The 12579-nt window shown below is 45.6% G+C and overlaps 1 protein-coding gene across 5 annotated transcripts in view; it reads right to left on the reverse strand.

Moving 5' to 3' along the window:
* LOC129830701 (alpha-1,3-mannosyl-glycoprotein 2-beta-N-acetylglucosaminyltransferase-like) overlaps positions 1–11873 on the reverse strand; it is a 36599-nt gene extending 24726 nt beyond the window's left edge. For 3 of the 5 annotated variants that reach the window (XR_008755625.1, XR_008755624.1, XM_055893319.1), the window contains exons 1-2: positions 11348–11872; positions 265–1589 (exon numbers count right to left, since the gene is read on the reverse strand). Coding sequence is in view for 3 of the 5 variants with exons in the window: in XM_055893319.1 (XP_055749294.1) it covers positions 265–1137 (873 nt within the window). In the remaining 2 variants the exon portion in view is untranslated. Of the gene's footprint in view, positions 1–264; positions 1590–10390; positions 10971–11347 lie in introns of those variants that run through there. The other 2 variants (XM_055893321.1, XM_055893320.1) reach the window with 2 other exon arrangements.
* Positions 11874–12579: the final 706 nt, after the last annotated feature.

Consider the following 12579-nt stretch of genomic DNA (forward strand, 5'->3'; position numbering starts at 1 on the left):
GCTAGGACTACTTATACAGAGCCTCATGCAAGTCACTAAAAAGTCTTGACGCTTCACATCAATGCCTTGGTGACAAGCAGGGATTTCAGTTAATTTCACTGACTGAATTCATCTTCTATTGAACATCATGCAAAATCACCAGCAACTCAGACACTTCTAATCAACGTTTTCAAACACATTCAGACTGAGATGCATTTTAAATCTATTCCTCAATTACAGTGCATGCAGACAGAGGTGTATGTATTTCAGTTACTGTTCACTCACCTCCAAGTCATCTTCCACGATCACTACGGTGGAGTGAGAGAGTGTGTTGAACACCTGGTTGAGGGCCCAGCGGTAGTGTCTGGCAATCTTATAGTAGCCCTGGAACTTTCTGTGCTCCGGCCGTACCCGGATGTTCGAGAGGTCTGGTTGGCTAATGTGGGTCACCTGACTGCCATATGAGCCAATCACTTGGGCTGTCTCAGCATGGCCACAGTCCTGACTAACTATGATTGGGTAGAGTTCTGCAGAGGGGCGGTATTGGATCAACTTGTCAAGACTCCTTTTCACAGTCACTCTGTCACAGGCGATGACCAATATGGGAATGACAACTTGTGGGCTGATGACGGTGACTTCCAATTTGGTGTAGTCGGTCAGCTCTTTTATTTCATTGTCCAGTTTTGTGTCTACTTCAGGGTTTTGGACCGCTGTAATGATCAATTCCGGTGTATTTTCCTCTTGACTTTGGTCCTTGTTCTCTGAATCATCCGTTGGAGGTACTGCAGACAACTGTGGTATCGGTTTGTGTTCCTCCTCTTTATTTTCTACCTTCCCTCCATCCGTCTGTCTTTTTCCCATCCCTTTCCTCTTTTCCCATAGTGACCTGTGACTCTGAATCTGCTTCAGAAGTTCCTTCTGGGTCTCGAGTTCCGATTCTACCTCTTCGGCCAATCGGATCACCTCGCCAGCCAGATTAGTCCCACCCCCTTTTATTTTGGCCACACCCCACTCTTCCCGCCCCCCTGGTTCAGCCCCGCCCCCTTCCCCAAAGCGACCAATGGGAGTTCGTCCCCAAAGGAACAGGAGAAGCAAGCCATTGCAGGCGACGAATAGGAAAGCTCCACACAAGATAAGGGAGCCTCTCTTGCGAACCATGGCCCAATGACATCAGAGGATGGACTACAGTGAGGAAAAGAAAACAGTTGAGGTGGGACAGTGTTGAAGTGACAAACAGCCAATAGGGTCCAAAGAAAACAAAGAAAAAACGTTGTCCAATAGGGGTGGAGAGAACTGAGGTCCAATCATATGATCCTTACTTCTCATCCAATCATTTTGTCATCAATAACACGACAGGAGAACGATCCAGAACTTCTATTGCTGGACGGAGATGGAGACGTGCTTTGTTGTTATCGGCTTGGCTGTCCTCCATTAAATAGAGGAGCAGGAGAGTGAGTTGGCTCAACGGAAAATTGAGAAAAACAGGAAAGTAAAAAAATAAAATTTAAACAGGGAGAGGAGAGAGGTGTTTGGATAAGATAAAAAATAAGAAAGGGGGTGGAAGGGGTGGAGGGGCTGAGAGTCCTTGCCGTTATCCCTCGGCCATCACCCTGAAAAAGAGAGGGAGAGAGAAGGGTACATTTCAATTTACATTTTCATTTTTCCACATCAGTGTCTGAAATAAACAAACACCATACGATCACAAAACACACAGTAGTCCCTTATAGAATACAACTAGCTTATATTATCTAGAAGTTGTATCATCAGCAGATTCAGAAACACTCGCCAAACCGTTCAGTAGGGGCTGTTGCCTCATCATTGATGGCCACGATTTTGTGTGGTACGCCTCTGAATCAAGCTGTCAAGTTTAGTACTGGAGTAGCTTACCTTTTCACTACCTTTATTAGGATCAGGGTACAGCTTAAATAATTACCATATTATGTACCCATCAGCCCGAGTATCGCAGAGGAACAGGATGTTTCAGCCCGAGTATCGCAGAGGAACAGGGCATTTCAGCCCGAGTACCGCAGAGGAACAGGGCGTTTCAGCCCCGAGTATCGCAGAGGAACAGGGCATTTCAGCCCCGAGTATCGCAGAGGAACAGGGCATTTCAGCCCCGAGTATCCCAGAGGAACAGGGCGTTTCAGCCCCGAGTATCGCAGAGGAACAGGGCATTTCAGCCCAAGCATCGCAGCGGAACAGGGCGTTTCAGCCCGAGTATCGCAGAGGAACAGGGCATTTCAGCCCAAGCATCGCAGCGGAACAGGGCGTTTCAGCCCCGAGTATCGCAGAGGAACAGGGCGTTTCAGCCCCGAGTATCGCAGAGGAACAGGGCGTTTCAGCCCCGAGTATCGCAGAGGAACAGGGCGTTTCAGCCCCGAGTATCGCAGAGGAACAGGGCGTTTCAGCCCCGAGTATCGCAGAGGAACAGGGCGTTTCAGCCCCGAGTATCCCAGAGGAACACGGCGTTTCAGCCCGAGTATCCCAGAGGAACACGGCGTTTCAGCCCGAGTATCCCAGAGGAACACGGCGTTTCAGCCCGAGTATCGCAGAGGAACACGGCGTTTCAGCCCGAGTATCGCAGAGGAACACGGCGTTTCAGCCCGAGTATCGCAGAGGAACAGGGCGTTTCAGCCCGAGTATCGCAGAGGAACAGGGCGTTTCAGCCCGAGTATCCCAGAGGAACAGGGCGTTTCAGCCCCGAGTATCGCAGAGGAACAGGGCGTTTCAGCCCCGAGTATCGCAGAGGAACAGGGCGTTTCAGCCCCGAGTATCGCAGAGGAACAGGGCGTTTCAGCCCCGAGTATCCCAGAGGAACACGGCGTTTCAGCCCGAGTATCGCAGAGGAACAGGGCGTTTCAGCCCAAATATCCCAGAGGAACAGGGCGTTTCAGCCCGAGTATCGCAGAGGAACACGGCGTTTCAGCCCGAGTATCGCAGAGGAACAGGGCGTTTCAACCCGAGTATCCCAGAGGAACAGGGCGTTTCAACCCGAGTATCCCAGAGGAACAGGGCGTTTCAGCCCCGAGTATCGCAGAGGAACAGGGCGTTTCAGCCCCGAGTATCCCAGAGGAACAGGGCGTTTCAGCCCCGAGTATCCCAGAGGAACAGGGCGTTTCAGCCCCGAGTATCCCAGAGGAACAGGGCGTTTCAGCCCCGAGTATCCCAGAGGAACAGGGCGTTTCAGCCCCGAGTATCCCAGAGGAACAGGGCGTTTCAGCCCCGAGTATCCCAGAGGAACAGGGCGTTTCAGCCCGAGTATCCCAGAGGAACAGGGCGTTTCAGCCCGAGTATCCCAGAGGAACAGGGCTTTCAGCCCGAGTATCCCAGAGGAACAGGGCGTTTCAGCCCGAGTATCACATGTGTGTGGTTTTAAACCCAACTGTAAAGTCCAGAAACATAATGCCATGGCCATCCATATTCAATGGAGATCTTTTTAAAAGCTTGTTAGCTGGACAGTAACTAAAGGGACCCTGTGTGCTATATCCAAATCATTTAATTCACCCAGCCAGCTCCACAGGGAGTCTCTGAGATAACAAAATGTATACCAGCCAGCATCCAAAAGGCAGTGTTTCTGAGGAGCTCGATACCACACTCCAACCTAACACTACCCTAAATGGATCTCACCTTGATACCTTTCTGTCTCTTTGTTGATGGAAACAAACACAGCACATCAGCACTAGCAGTTTCAGCCTCCAGGGAAACACACCGTCAGGGTGTTATCCCAAATGGCTTTGTAGTCCCTATATAGTGCACTACTATTGATCAGAACCCTGTGGTCCCTTATGGAACCTGGTCAAAAGTAGTGCACTGTATAGGGAATAGGGTGCCATCTGGGACTCATTGTAGGAGGATCTCTGGTTATGGTTCACCACCAGCAGGTTTCTCCAGATAAGGAACATACACTAGAGAGGCAACTTTGATGGGGTTAGGGGGGGGCCACACAAACTAATGAGGAGCCGCCATGACTCGCGGGTCTGTGTACCCACACACGCAGTCAGAGCCGACTCTAGCCTTTTGGCCCCGCCAACCTCGCACTGCGTTAAGCACACCCTTCTATCTGCAACAAGTCAATTTGATGGTGAGAAAATGTACATATTGTTTTTTTATGCGGATTTTAGAACACTCGCATGAGAAATCTGTTGCCAGTTGGATGGAAACCTAGCTGACTGCCTGACATCAGAGAGAAACTGCTGATGCACAACCACATGTGGAAAATGGCACCTGGTGCATTCTATTATTCTAACTATCAACAATAAGTTGAGACTGAGTTCCATGAAACAAAAAGCCAGCGGGCCACCAGTCGCCCCATCCCTGGTTTATATCATTATTATTCATGGCACACATCCATTTTCTAACACCACCCTGCTGCTACCACCAAAGCCTTTATGCATCATAAATGGTACCCTATTCCCTATATAGGGAATACATGGTCAAAGTAGTGCACTGAATACGGTTCAATTTGGGACACACAGACTAATTTCCCAAAGGGCATATTGGAGCTGGAAGCAGTTTCCTGCCCATGAATCCCCCTAACAAGGTATTAAACCTGCATATGGACAGTCAGTCTGCAGGGACAGAGTTAGGGACTAGAGGGACAGAGTTGGGGACTAGAGGGACAGAGTTGGGGACTAGAGGGACAAAGTTGGGGACCAGAGGGACAGAGTTAGGGACCAGAGGGACAGAGTTGGGGACCAGAGGGACAGAGTTAGGGACCAGAGTTAGGGACTAGAGGGACAGAGTTAGGGACCAGAGTTAGGGACTAGAGGGACAGAGTTAGGGACCAGAGTTAGGGACCAGAGTTAGGGACTAGAGGGACCAGAGTTAGGGACTAGAGTTAGGGACCAGAGTTAGGGACCAGAGTTAGGGACTAGAGGGACCAGAGTTAGGGACCAGAGTTAGGGACCAGAGTTAGGGACCAGAGTTAGGGACCAGAGTTAGGGACCAGAGTTAGGGACCAGAGTTAGGGACCAGAGTTAGGGACCAGAGTTAGGGACCAGAGTTAGGGACTAGAGGGACAGAGTTAGGGACCAGAGGGACAGAGTTAGGGACCAGAGTTAGGGAATAGAGGGACCAGAGTTAGGGAATAGAGGGACCAGAGTTAGGGAATAGAGGGACCAGAGTTAGGGAATAGAGGGACCAGAGTTAGGGAATAGAGGGACCAGAGTTAGGGAATAGAGGGACCAGAGTTAGGGAATAGAGGGACCAGAGTTAGGGAATAGAGGGACCAGAGTTTGGGACCAGAGGGACCAGAGTTTGGGACCAGAGGTAGGGACCAGAGGGACAGAGTTAGGGACCAGAGTTAGGGACTAGAGGGACCAGAGTTAGGGACCAGAGGGACAGGGTTAGGGACCAGAGGGACAGAGTTAGGGACCAGAGGGACAGAGTTAGGGACCAGAGTTAGGGACTAGAGGGACCAGAGTTAGGGACCAGAGTTAGGGACTAGAGGGACCAGAGTTAGGGACCAGAGTTAGGGACTAGAGGGACCAGAGTTAAGGACCAGAGTTAGGGAATAGAGGGACCAGAGTTAGGGACCAGAGTTAGGGAATAGAGGGACCAGAGTTAGGGACCAGAGTTAGGGAATAGAGGGACCAGAGTTAGGGAATAGAGTTAGGGAATAGAGGGACCAGAGTTAGGGACCAGAGTTAGGGAATAGAGGGACCAGAGTTAGGGACCAGAGTTAGGGAATAGAGGGACCAGAGTTTGGGACCAGAGGTAGGGACCAGAGGGACAGAACGTACACTATATCAGTAGACGTACTTGTCGGGGTGCATCTCAAGTCTTACGTAGCTTCGTAAATCCCTTATCCTTGTCTCTAGCCTGGCTGACTAGGTCCATCCATGCACATCACGCTGATTCGACTATCGTTTAGCCTACATTAAAAACATTTTAAAACTTCCCTTCAGGACAACTGAATGTTTTCCTGTCTGAACAGTGTTCGTACCAGATGGTAGGATTAGGCTTATACCTAGAACACGTGTCACACACCCGGTACATATTAGCTCTCACCGTTGATTTGTCTAGTTTTAAAAAGTGAAGGAACTTAGTCATAAACACACATATGACTTCTTACCTTAGTTCAGTCAAATCTTCGGAGTTATTACTTATGCAACCCACTCTAATAAGTGGTTTGAGAGAAGAGCGTACCACACAAAGTCAATATGATGACGATTTTTAAAAAAGAGACTCAAGCTTTCCCCTCAGAGCTCACACAAACCTGGCACCAGAAGCATTATTTATGGTTTGTATGGAAGCAACCAAGTCGAGAAGTATTATGTAGAGTTAGGGGTTCAGCCAAACTCTTTTTCTTTTGCAAAGGTAGCAAACAGCCAAAATAGTCAGTATGCTGGCAGAGCTTAAATGCTCCAAAGCCACAGGCCTGGATAATATTCCTGCAAGGTTTCTAATAGATTCTGCTGAGCAAATTGGCCCTTGTATTACGCATATTGTTAATCTCTCTCTTGAACAAGGTACCTTTCCCAGGGACATGAAACAAGCTAAAGTTATACCTCTGTATAAGAAGGGGATAAAGTCTGACCCTGGGAATTATAGGCCTGTATCTATCCTCTGTGTAACATCAAAGATCATGGAGAGAATTGTACATGAGCAAATGTATGAATAAGTTAACTTCTTATGGCTGCAGGGTTGTATTGAGTAGCTTGGATGAAAGGTGCACAGAGGTGCCAAGAGTAAACAGCCTGCTCCTCAGTCATAGTTGCTAATATTTGCATATTAGTATTGGATAGAAAACACTCTGAAGTTTCTAAAACTGTTTGAATTATGTCTGTGAGTATAACAGAACTCATATGGCAGGCAAAAACCTGAGAAGTTCCACTTCCTGTTTGGATTTTTTCTGAGGGTGGCAGATTTAACCAAGCTCTCATTGAAATCACAGCGAGATATTGATGAGATTTCCCTTCCTACGGCTTCCAATAGATGTCAACAGTCAATAGAACTTTGTCTGATGAATCTAATGTGAAGGGGGGCCGAAGGAGACAGGAATGATTCACCACTGCCACGAGCTGACCATGCATTGACCACGCGCGTTCACGTGATAGGCAGCTCCGTTCCATCGCTCAACTGAAGTCAATCTAATTCTCCGGTTGGAACGTTATTCAAGATGTATGTTAACAACATTCTAAAGATTGATTCAGTACATCGTTTGACATGTTTCTACTGACTTTTATGGAACTTTTGGACATTTCGTCACGTTATAGTGGACGCGCTTTGTGACTTTAGAATTGGTACCGAGATGAGATCCTCAGAGCCCTTGTGAGACCATATGCTGACACATGCACATTTGTGGCCTGCTGGAGGTCCTTTTGCAGGACTCTGGCAGTGCTCCTCCTTGCACAAAGGCAGAGGTAGCGGTCCTGCTGCTGGGTTGTTGCCCTCCTAAGGCCTCCTCCACGTCTCCTGATGTACTGGCCTGTCTCCTGGTAGCGCCTGCATGCTCTGGACACTACGCTGACAGACACAGCAAACCTTCTTGCCACAGCTCGCATTGATGTGCCATCCTGGATGAGCTGCACTACCTGAGCCACTTGTGTGGGTTGTAGACTCCGTCTCATGCTACCACTAGAGTGAGAGCACCGCCAGCATTCAAAAGTGACCAAAACATCAGCCAGGAAGCATAGGAACTGAGAAGTGGTCTGTGGTCACCACCTGCAGAATCACTCCTTTATTGGGGGGTGTCTTGCTAATTGCCTATAATTTCCACCTTTTGTCTATTCCATTTGCACAACAGCATGTGAAATGTATTGTCAATCAGTGTTGCTTCCTAAGTGGACAGTTTGATTTCACAGAAGTGTGATTGACTTGGAGTTACATTGTGTTGTTTAAGTGTTCCCTTTATTTTTTTGAGCAGTGTATAAAAAATAAAAATTGGCGCCCAAAAATACCGATTTGCGATTGTTATGAAAACTTGAAATCGGCAATTCCGATTAATTGGTCGACCTCTACTCCAGATATCAACTTATTCTGGGCTCAGGGTAGTATTGAAGGTGAGTCCACGTACTCACATAGGCATGAGCTGCTTTCAGGAACTAAACTGGCTGCCTGTTGAGGCTAGGGTGTCCCAGATTAGACTAGGTTTGGTTTACAGGAGTACTTATGGTCCTGCGCCCAGATATTTAAGTGATTACATTCCTCGTCTTAGGGATGCACACAATCACAGCACCAGATCAGGTGTTGCTGATGTGTGCTTATACAGGTTCAGGAGTAATGCTGGGAAAGGTACTGTCTTGTATACTGAAGCCTCAGAATGGAATGAGTTGCCTCTGCCTATAAAAACAACGTCCTCTCTGGACAGCTTTAAAAAATAAAGTAAAAATATGTTTGATGTCCTCTATGCCCATATGAATAACCCCTATGATGTAACTGGAATGATGATAGATGTTCTTCTTTTATGTTTTTGTTGTATTATTTCACTGCCGTACTGTGTTCGATCTTGTATAGCCATCTTGTCTCAAGAGGACCACAATGGAAATAAGTCCCAGACTTTATTGTGTGTTATCCTCCATGATTTTATTTATGTGCATGTATAGCTTTTAAGTTATGTGTGCTTTTTTTTTTTTTTTTTTTAAATGGTCGAATTAATAAACTAAACTAAAACCAGTCACCTCTTCTCCTTGGTTTTACAAATGCTGTAAATACTTGCGGAGTGAGCATTTCAACAGCAACAAAAAACATCCAGCCTTAAAAAGGCAAGCTGACCAAATAATATCCAAGCTTCATAACCAGGTCAGGGATCTAGCCAACAGTGTTTGCAATATCTGGGCAGCTTTCAATGACTGAGAATGTGTTGAAATGACAGTCAAATTCCATAAAATAGGCCTAGATATCACAGAAAACATGTGTGGAAACTCATGGTCAAATATCTACCAAATCTGTGCTAATAGTTTAACTATTTAGTGTATCCAAGAGAACCCTTTCCCTTAACTGACCTACATCCTGAAATGCCCTTCTGAACAGACAATACGCTCTATAGAGGGAGGACAGAAAGAAATGGGGGTTACAGATACTGAGAACACAATGTAGCAGAGAGACATGGGCAGAAGGGTTTCCAGATGCCATTTATGAAGGATGGCCTCGTGAGGCTTAGATACGGGGATTGATTGAGTCCAGGTTGGGAGAAAGAGGTCACTGTATATCCTAACAGGAGACTTTCAACAGGCGAGGTGTCTAAACCAATTACAGGTGATCACAAGAACAATAATCTTGTAAGTATGTCAATCGGACTAAATACAAAACTAGCTTCTCAGAGTAGATGTCCCAGTCTGGATGAGTAATGTGCTGCTGTAGCCTGCAACTTTAACACTTGTCCTCCATGCTTTGTTCACAGGAAATACTAGGCTAACTAACTGATGCTTATACCCACTTTCTACTTTTCAGGAAATGTAGACTGGAGAGTAGGGCTGGAATTGCCAGGGACCTCATGATACGACATTATCACAAACAAACAAAAATGTTTGTGCCGATTCTATATGTATTGCGATTCTATTACTGTGATTTTATTGCAAGTGGATGTTCCGAACATATTGCTCACCATATGTCTGCTGCAGAGGGACTAGACAATGGAAAACAAGTTGATCAGTCATGGAAATAAGTGCTGAAAACAAATTGGCTCCCTATTTAAAAAGGGATACTTTGGGATTTTGGCAATGAGGCACTTTATCTACTTCCCCAGCATTAAGGAGTTCATCTGACTCTGGGGAAGGAGATAAAGGAGTTCATTGTCAAAATCCCAAAGTATCCCTTTAAAAAGAAGATTAAAAAAAACAAGCTATGAAGGAAAAATACTGGAGTTTTGGTGCAGATACCGCAAACTAGCGCCCCCCAAAAATATGGCGATACTGTCAAAACGATACATCGTCAAAAATAATATACCAATATGTAATTATTGATTGTTCCCCATCACTATTAGAGGGGAAATCGGTGAGCAACAAATTCAACAGAGCTGGAGAGACTAATCTACCCAGCTCACCATCTGACCATGAGAACACTAAGAGCTATGACTATTCCATCTGACACTCACTAGCACACACACACACCACACACACACACAGTTAACCATTACATCTGAAAACACATGGCTTCAAACACCTAGACACGGTAAGATTGCAACACTAGACAGCTATAGCGTGAGAGAACGAGGGCATGGAGCAATGGAGGGAAAAACTAAAAGAACGAGAGGAGGTACTGCACTAGAGGTGTTGAGGTTTGAGGACAGAGGAGTAGACAGCATAGACTTATGGGTAGACAAACATCAAAGATGGAAATAAAACAGGGAGGTGGCAATCATTTGACAATCTATGGTAGCATTGTAAGAGACTAGTTACACAAAAGCCAGAGAAGAAAAAGGTTTGAAAGGAGATCCCAAAAGGTGAACAAAAGTATTGTTCTTCAGTACCTGAAACAGAGCAGTCTAGTTCTCCAGTGTCTCTTCAAACAAATCATGAAGGTTTAAAGGCAGGGGGAGGATGGGAAATGAGGTGGGAGAAAAGAAATGGGAGGGGATTGTTGCTCTCCCTCAAAAGGAACAGGCCATTGGATACTCTAACCTCCTATTTAACATACCCCGCCTTTCTCTCTCTCTCTCTCTCTCTCTGACACTTAAGTACCTGAGTGGTTAAAACACTGTAAGTAAAAGTTCACCTGATTCAGTAGTATTGCTGGAATTCGGTTTGTTATTAAAGTAACTACGTGGAAGTGTCCTAGAGAAGAGTAGTCTACTAAACCAAACTTGGCTTCAGTATAACGATAAAGAAACGTGAAGTCAGTCTCAATACAACTTATGAATCCGTGTCACTTCGCTACTTTTGTTTTGACAACTTGCTACATTATAACTCGACTATCGCTTGCCAGTCAAAGACGTGGCCAATTACAAAGCAACAACTTGGCAAACGCCATTGCCAAATGAATGGAAAAAAAATCAGAAAATACCTACAATAGTTTATGAATAATAACACAAACGTGATCAAATTACACAACTATTTCACAATAAAAAATAGCAAACAATCTAGTGCTCCCACTGACTTAACGTTTCGAACTAGTAACGTTAGCTAGCTTGCATGTGATTAATTGCATGACTGGGACAGCTAGCTATTCACACTTATTGCAACCACAACTATTTAAACATCTTTGGGAAATTACAATACCTGAACATCTACATACTGTTGATGCTAACTAGCTCACATTCTAATAAGTCAGAAATCGAGTTTTTCAGAAAACAAATGCTAGCTAGTTAACGTTAGTTCCATAACGAGCTAGTTAGCTGGCTAGGTACATCGAGTCAAATGTATTAAGTTAACTTCAGACAACTAACGTTAACTATCTATCCAACTAAGCAGTACAATTTCCACGTCACCTTTTGTCATTTCCCCTGTAGGACGTGTTGCCTGCTTTCTGGAAAGCCGCTTTGATATCGATGAGTGGTCTCCACTCTCACTTTTCTTCCTCTCCGTTTTTCTCACCGGTGTCAGTACCTCACTGCATGTCCAGTTCCCATTTTCCGCTCGATCACCCCTCACTACCTCGAATCCGCCATTTAGCTAGATGTGTTAAGTTGTTTTTTATATCAACAAAATAATTCACCGAGATGAATTTGCGATAATCACCATCCTCTTCACCACTGCTCTCCTACCAATTCCGTCCAAGCCCGTGTCTTTTTCACTGGCTCTTGACGTTATTTTTCATTTAACACCGAATTATACACTCTACTTCCGGATTGACTCATTAAGTAAGGCCAACCTCCACAATCCTCCTCCTCCCCTTTACAATTTCCCCTAGTAACAAAGTACCCTGACAACCGTTGTAATCGTTGTTTTTGCTTTCTATCTGTTGTGTCTATGGTTAGTTAAATGCAGTGTTCTGCTGAAACAAAACCCTACGCGGAGTGCAATCAGTTGGACCTTTTTTCTCCGCTCAAAATTGGCCCCACCCCTGGATCCATTGAGGAGAGTTGACAAGTCATATCATTACACTTCAAACAGAGAGACTTGACCTTGTCCAGTAAATAATGTAGTGCTACTGCCTGTTGGTGGTGCTTACTCATATACAATTCATCCTGAAAAGTGATATCTTTTAAATGAAAGCCTTTTTTTATATAGGATATAGCATGCCATCTTTTGATGACAGACACACAACAGTGGTATGTGAATAATGTATTATTTTACATTCATGCCTATGTGACTCGACTCCAAGCATGGGCCACCACTGCACGTAGGGGTATGGTCACAACACCAATGTCTCTCTTCTCTGTATACATCAATGATGTTGCTCTTACTGCTGGTGATTCTCTGATCCACCTCTACGCAGACGACACCATTCTGTATACTTCTGGCCCTTCTTTGGACACTGTGTTAACTAACCTTCAGACAAGCTTCAATGCCATACAACTCTCCTTCCGTTGCCTCCAACTGCTCTTAAATGCAAGTAAAACTAAATGCATGCTCTTCAACCGATCGCTGCCCGCACCTGCCCGCCCGTCCAGCATCACTACTCTGGACGGTTCTGACTTAGAATATGTGGACAACTACAAATACCTAGGTGTCTGGCTAGACTGTAAACTCTACTTCCAGACTCACATTAAGGATCTCC

The sequence above is a fragment of the Salvelinus fontinalis genome, chromosome 32 (genome assembly GCF_029448725.1).
Source record: "Salvelinus fontinalis isolate EN_2023a chromosome 32, ASM2944872v1, whole genome shotgun sequence".
Lineage (NCBI taxonomy): Eukaryota > Metazoa > Chordata > Actinopteri > Salmoniformes > Salmonidae > Salvelinus > Salvelinus fontinalis.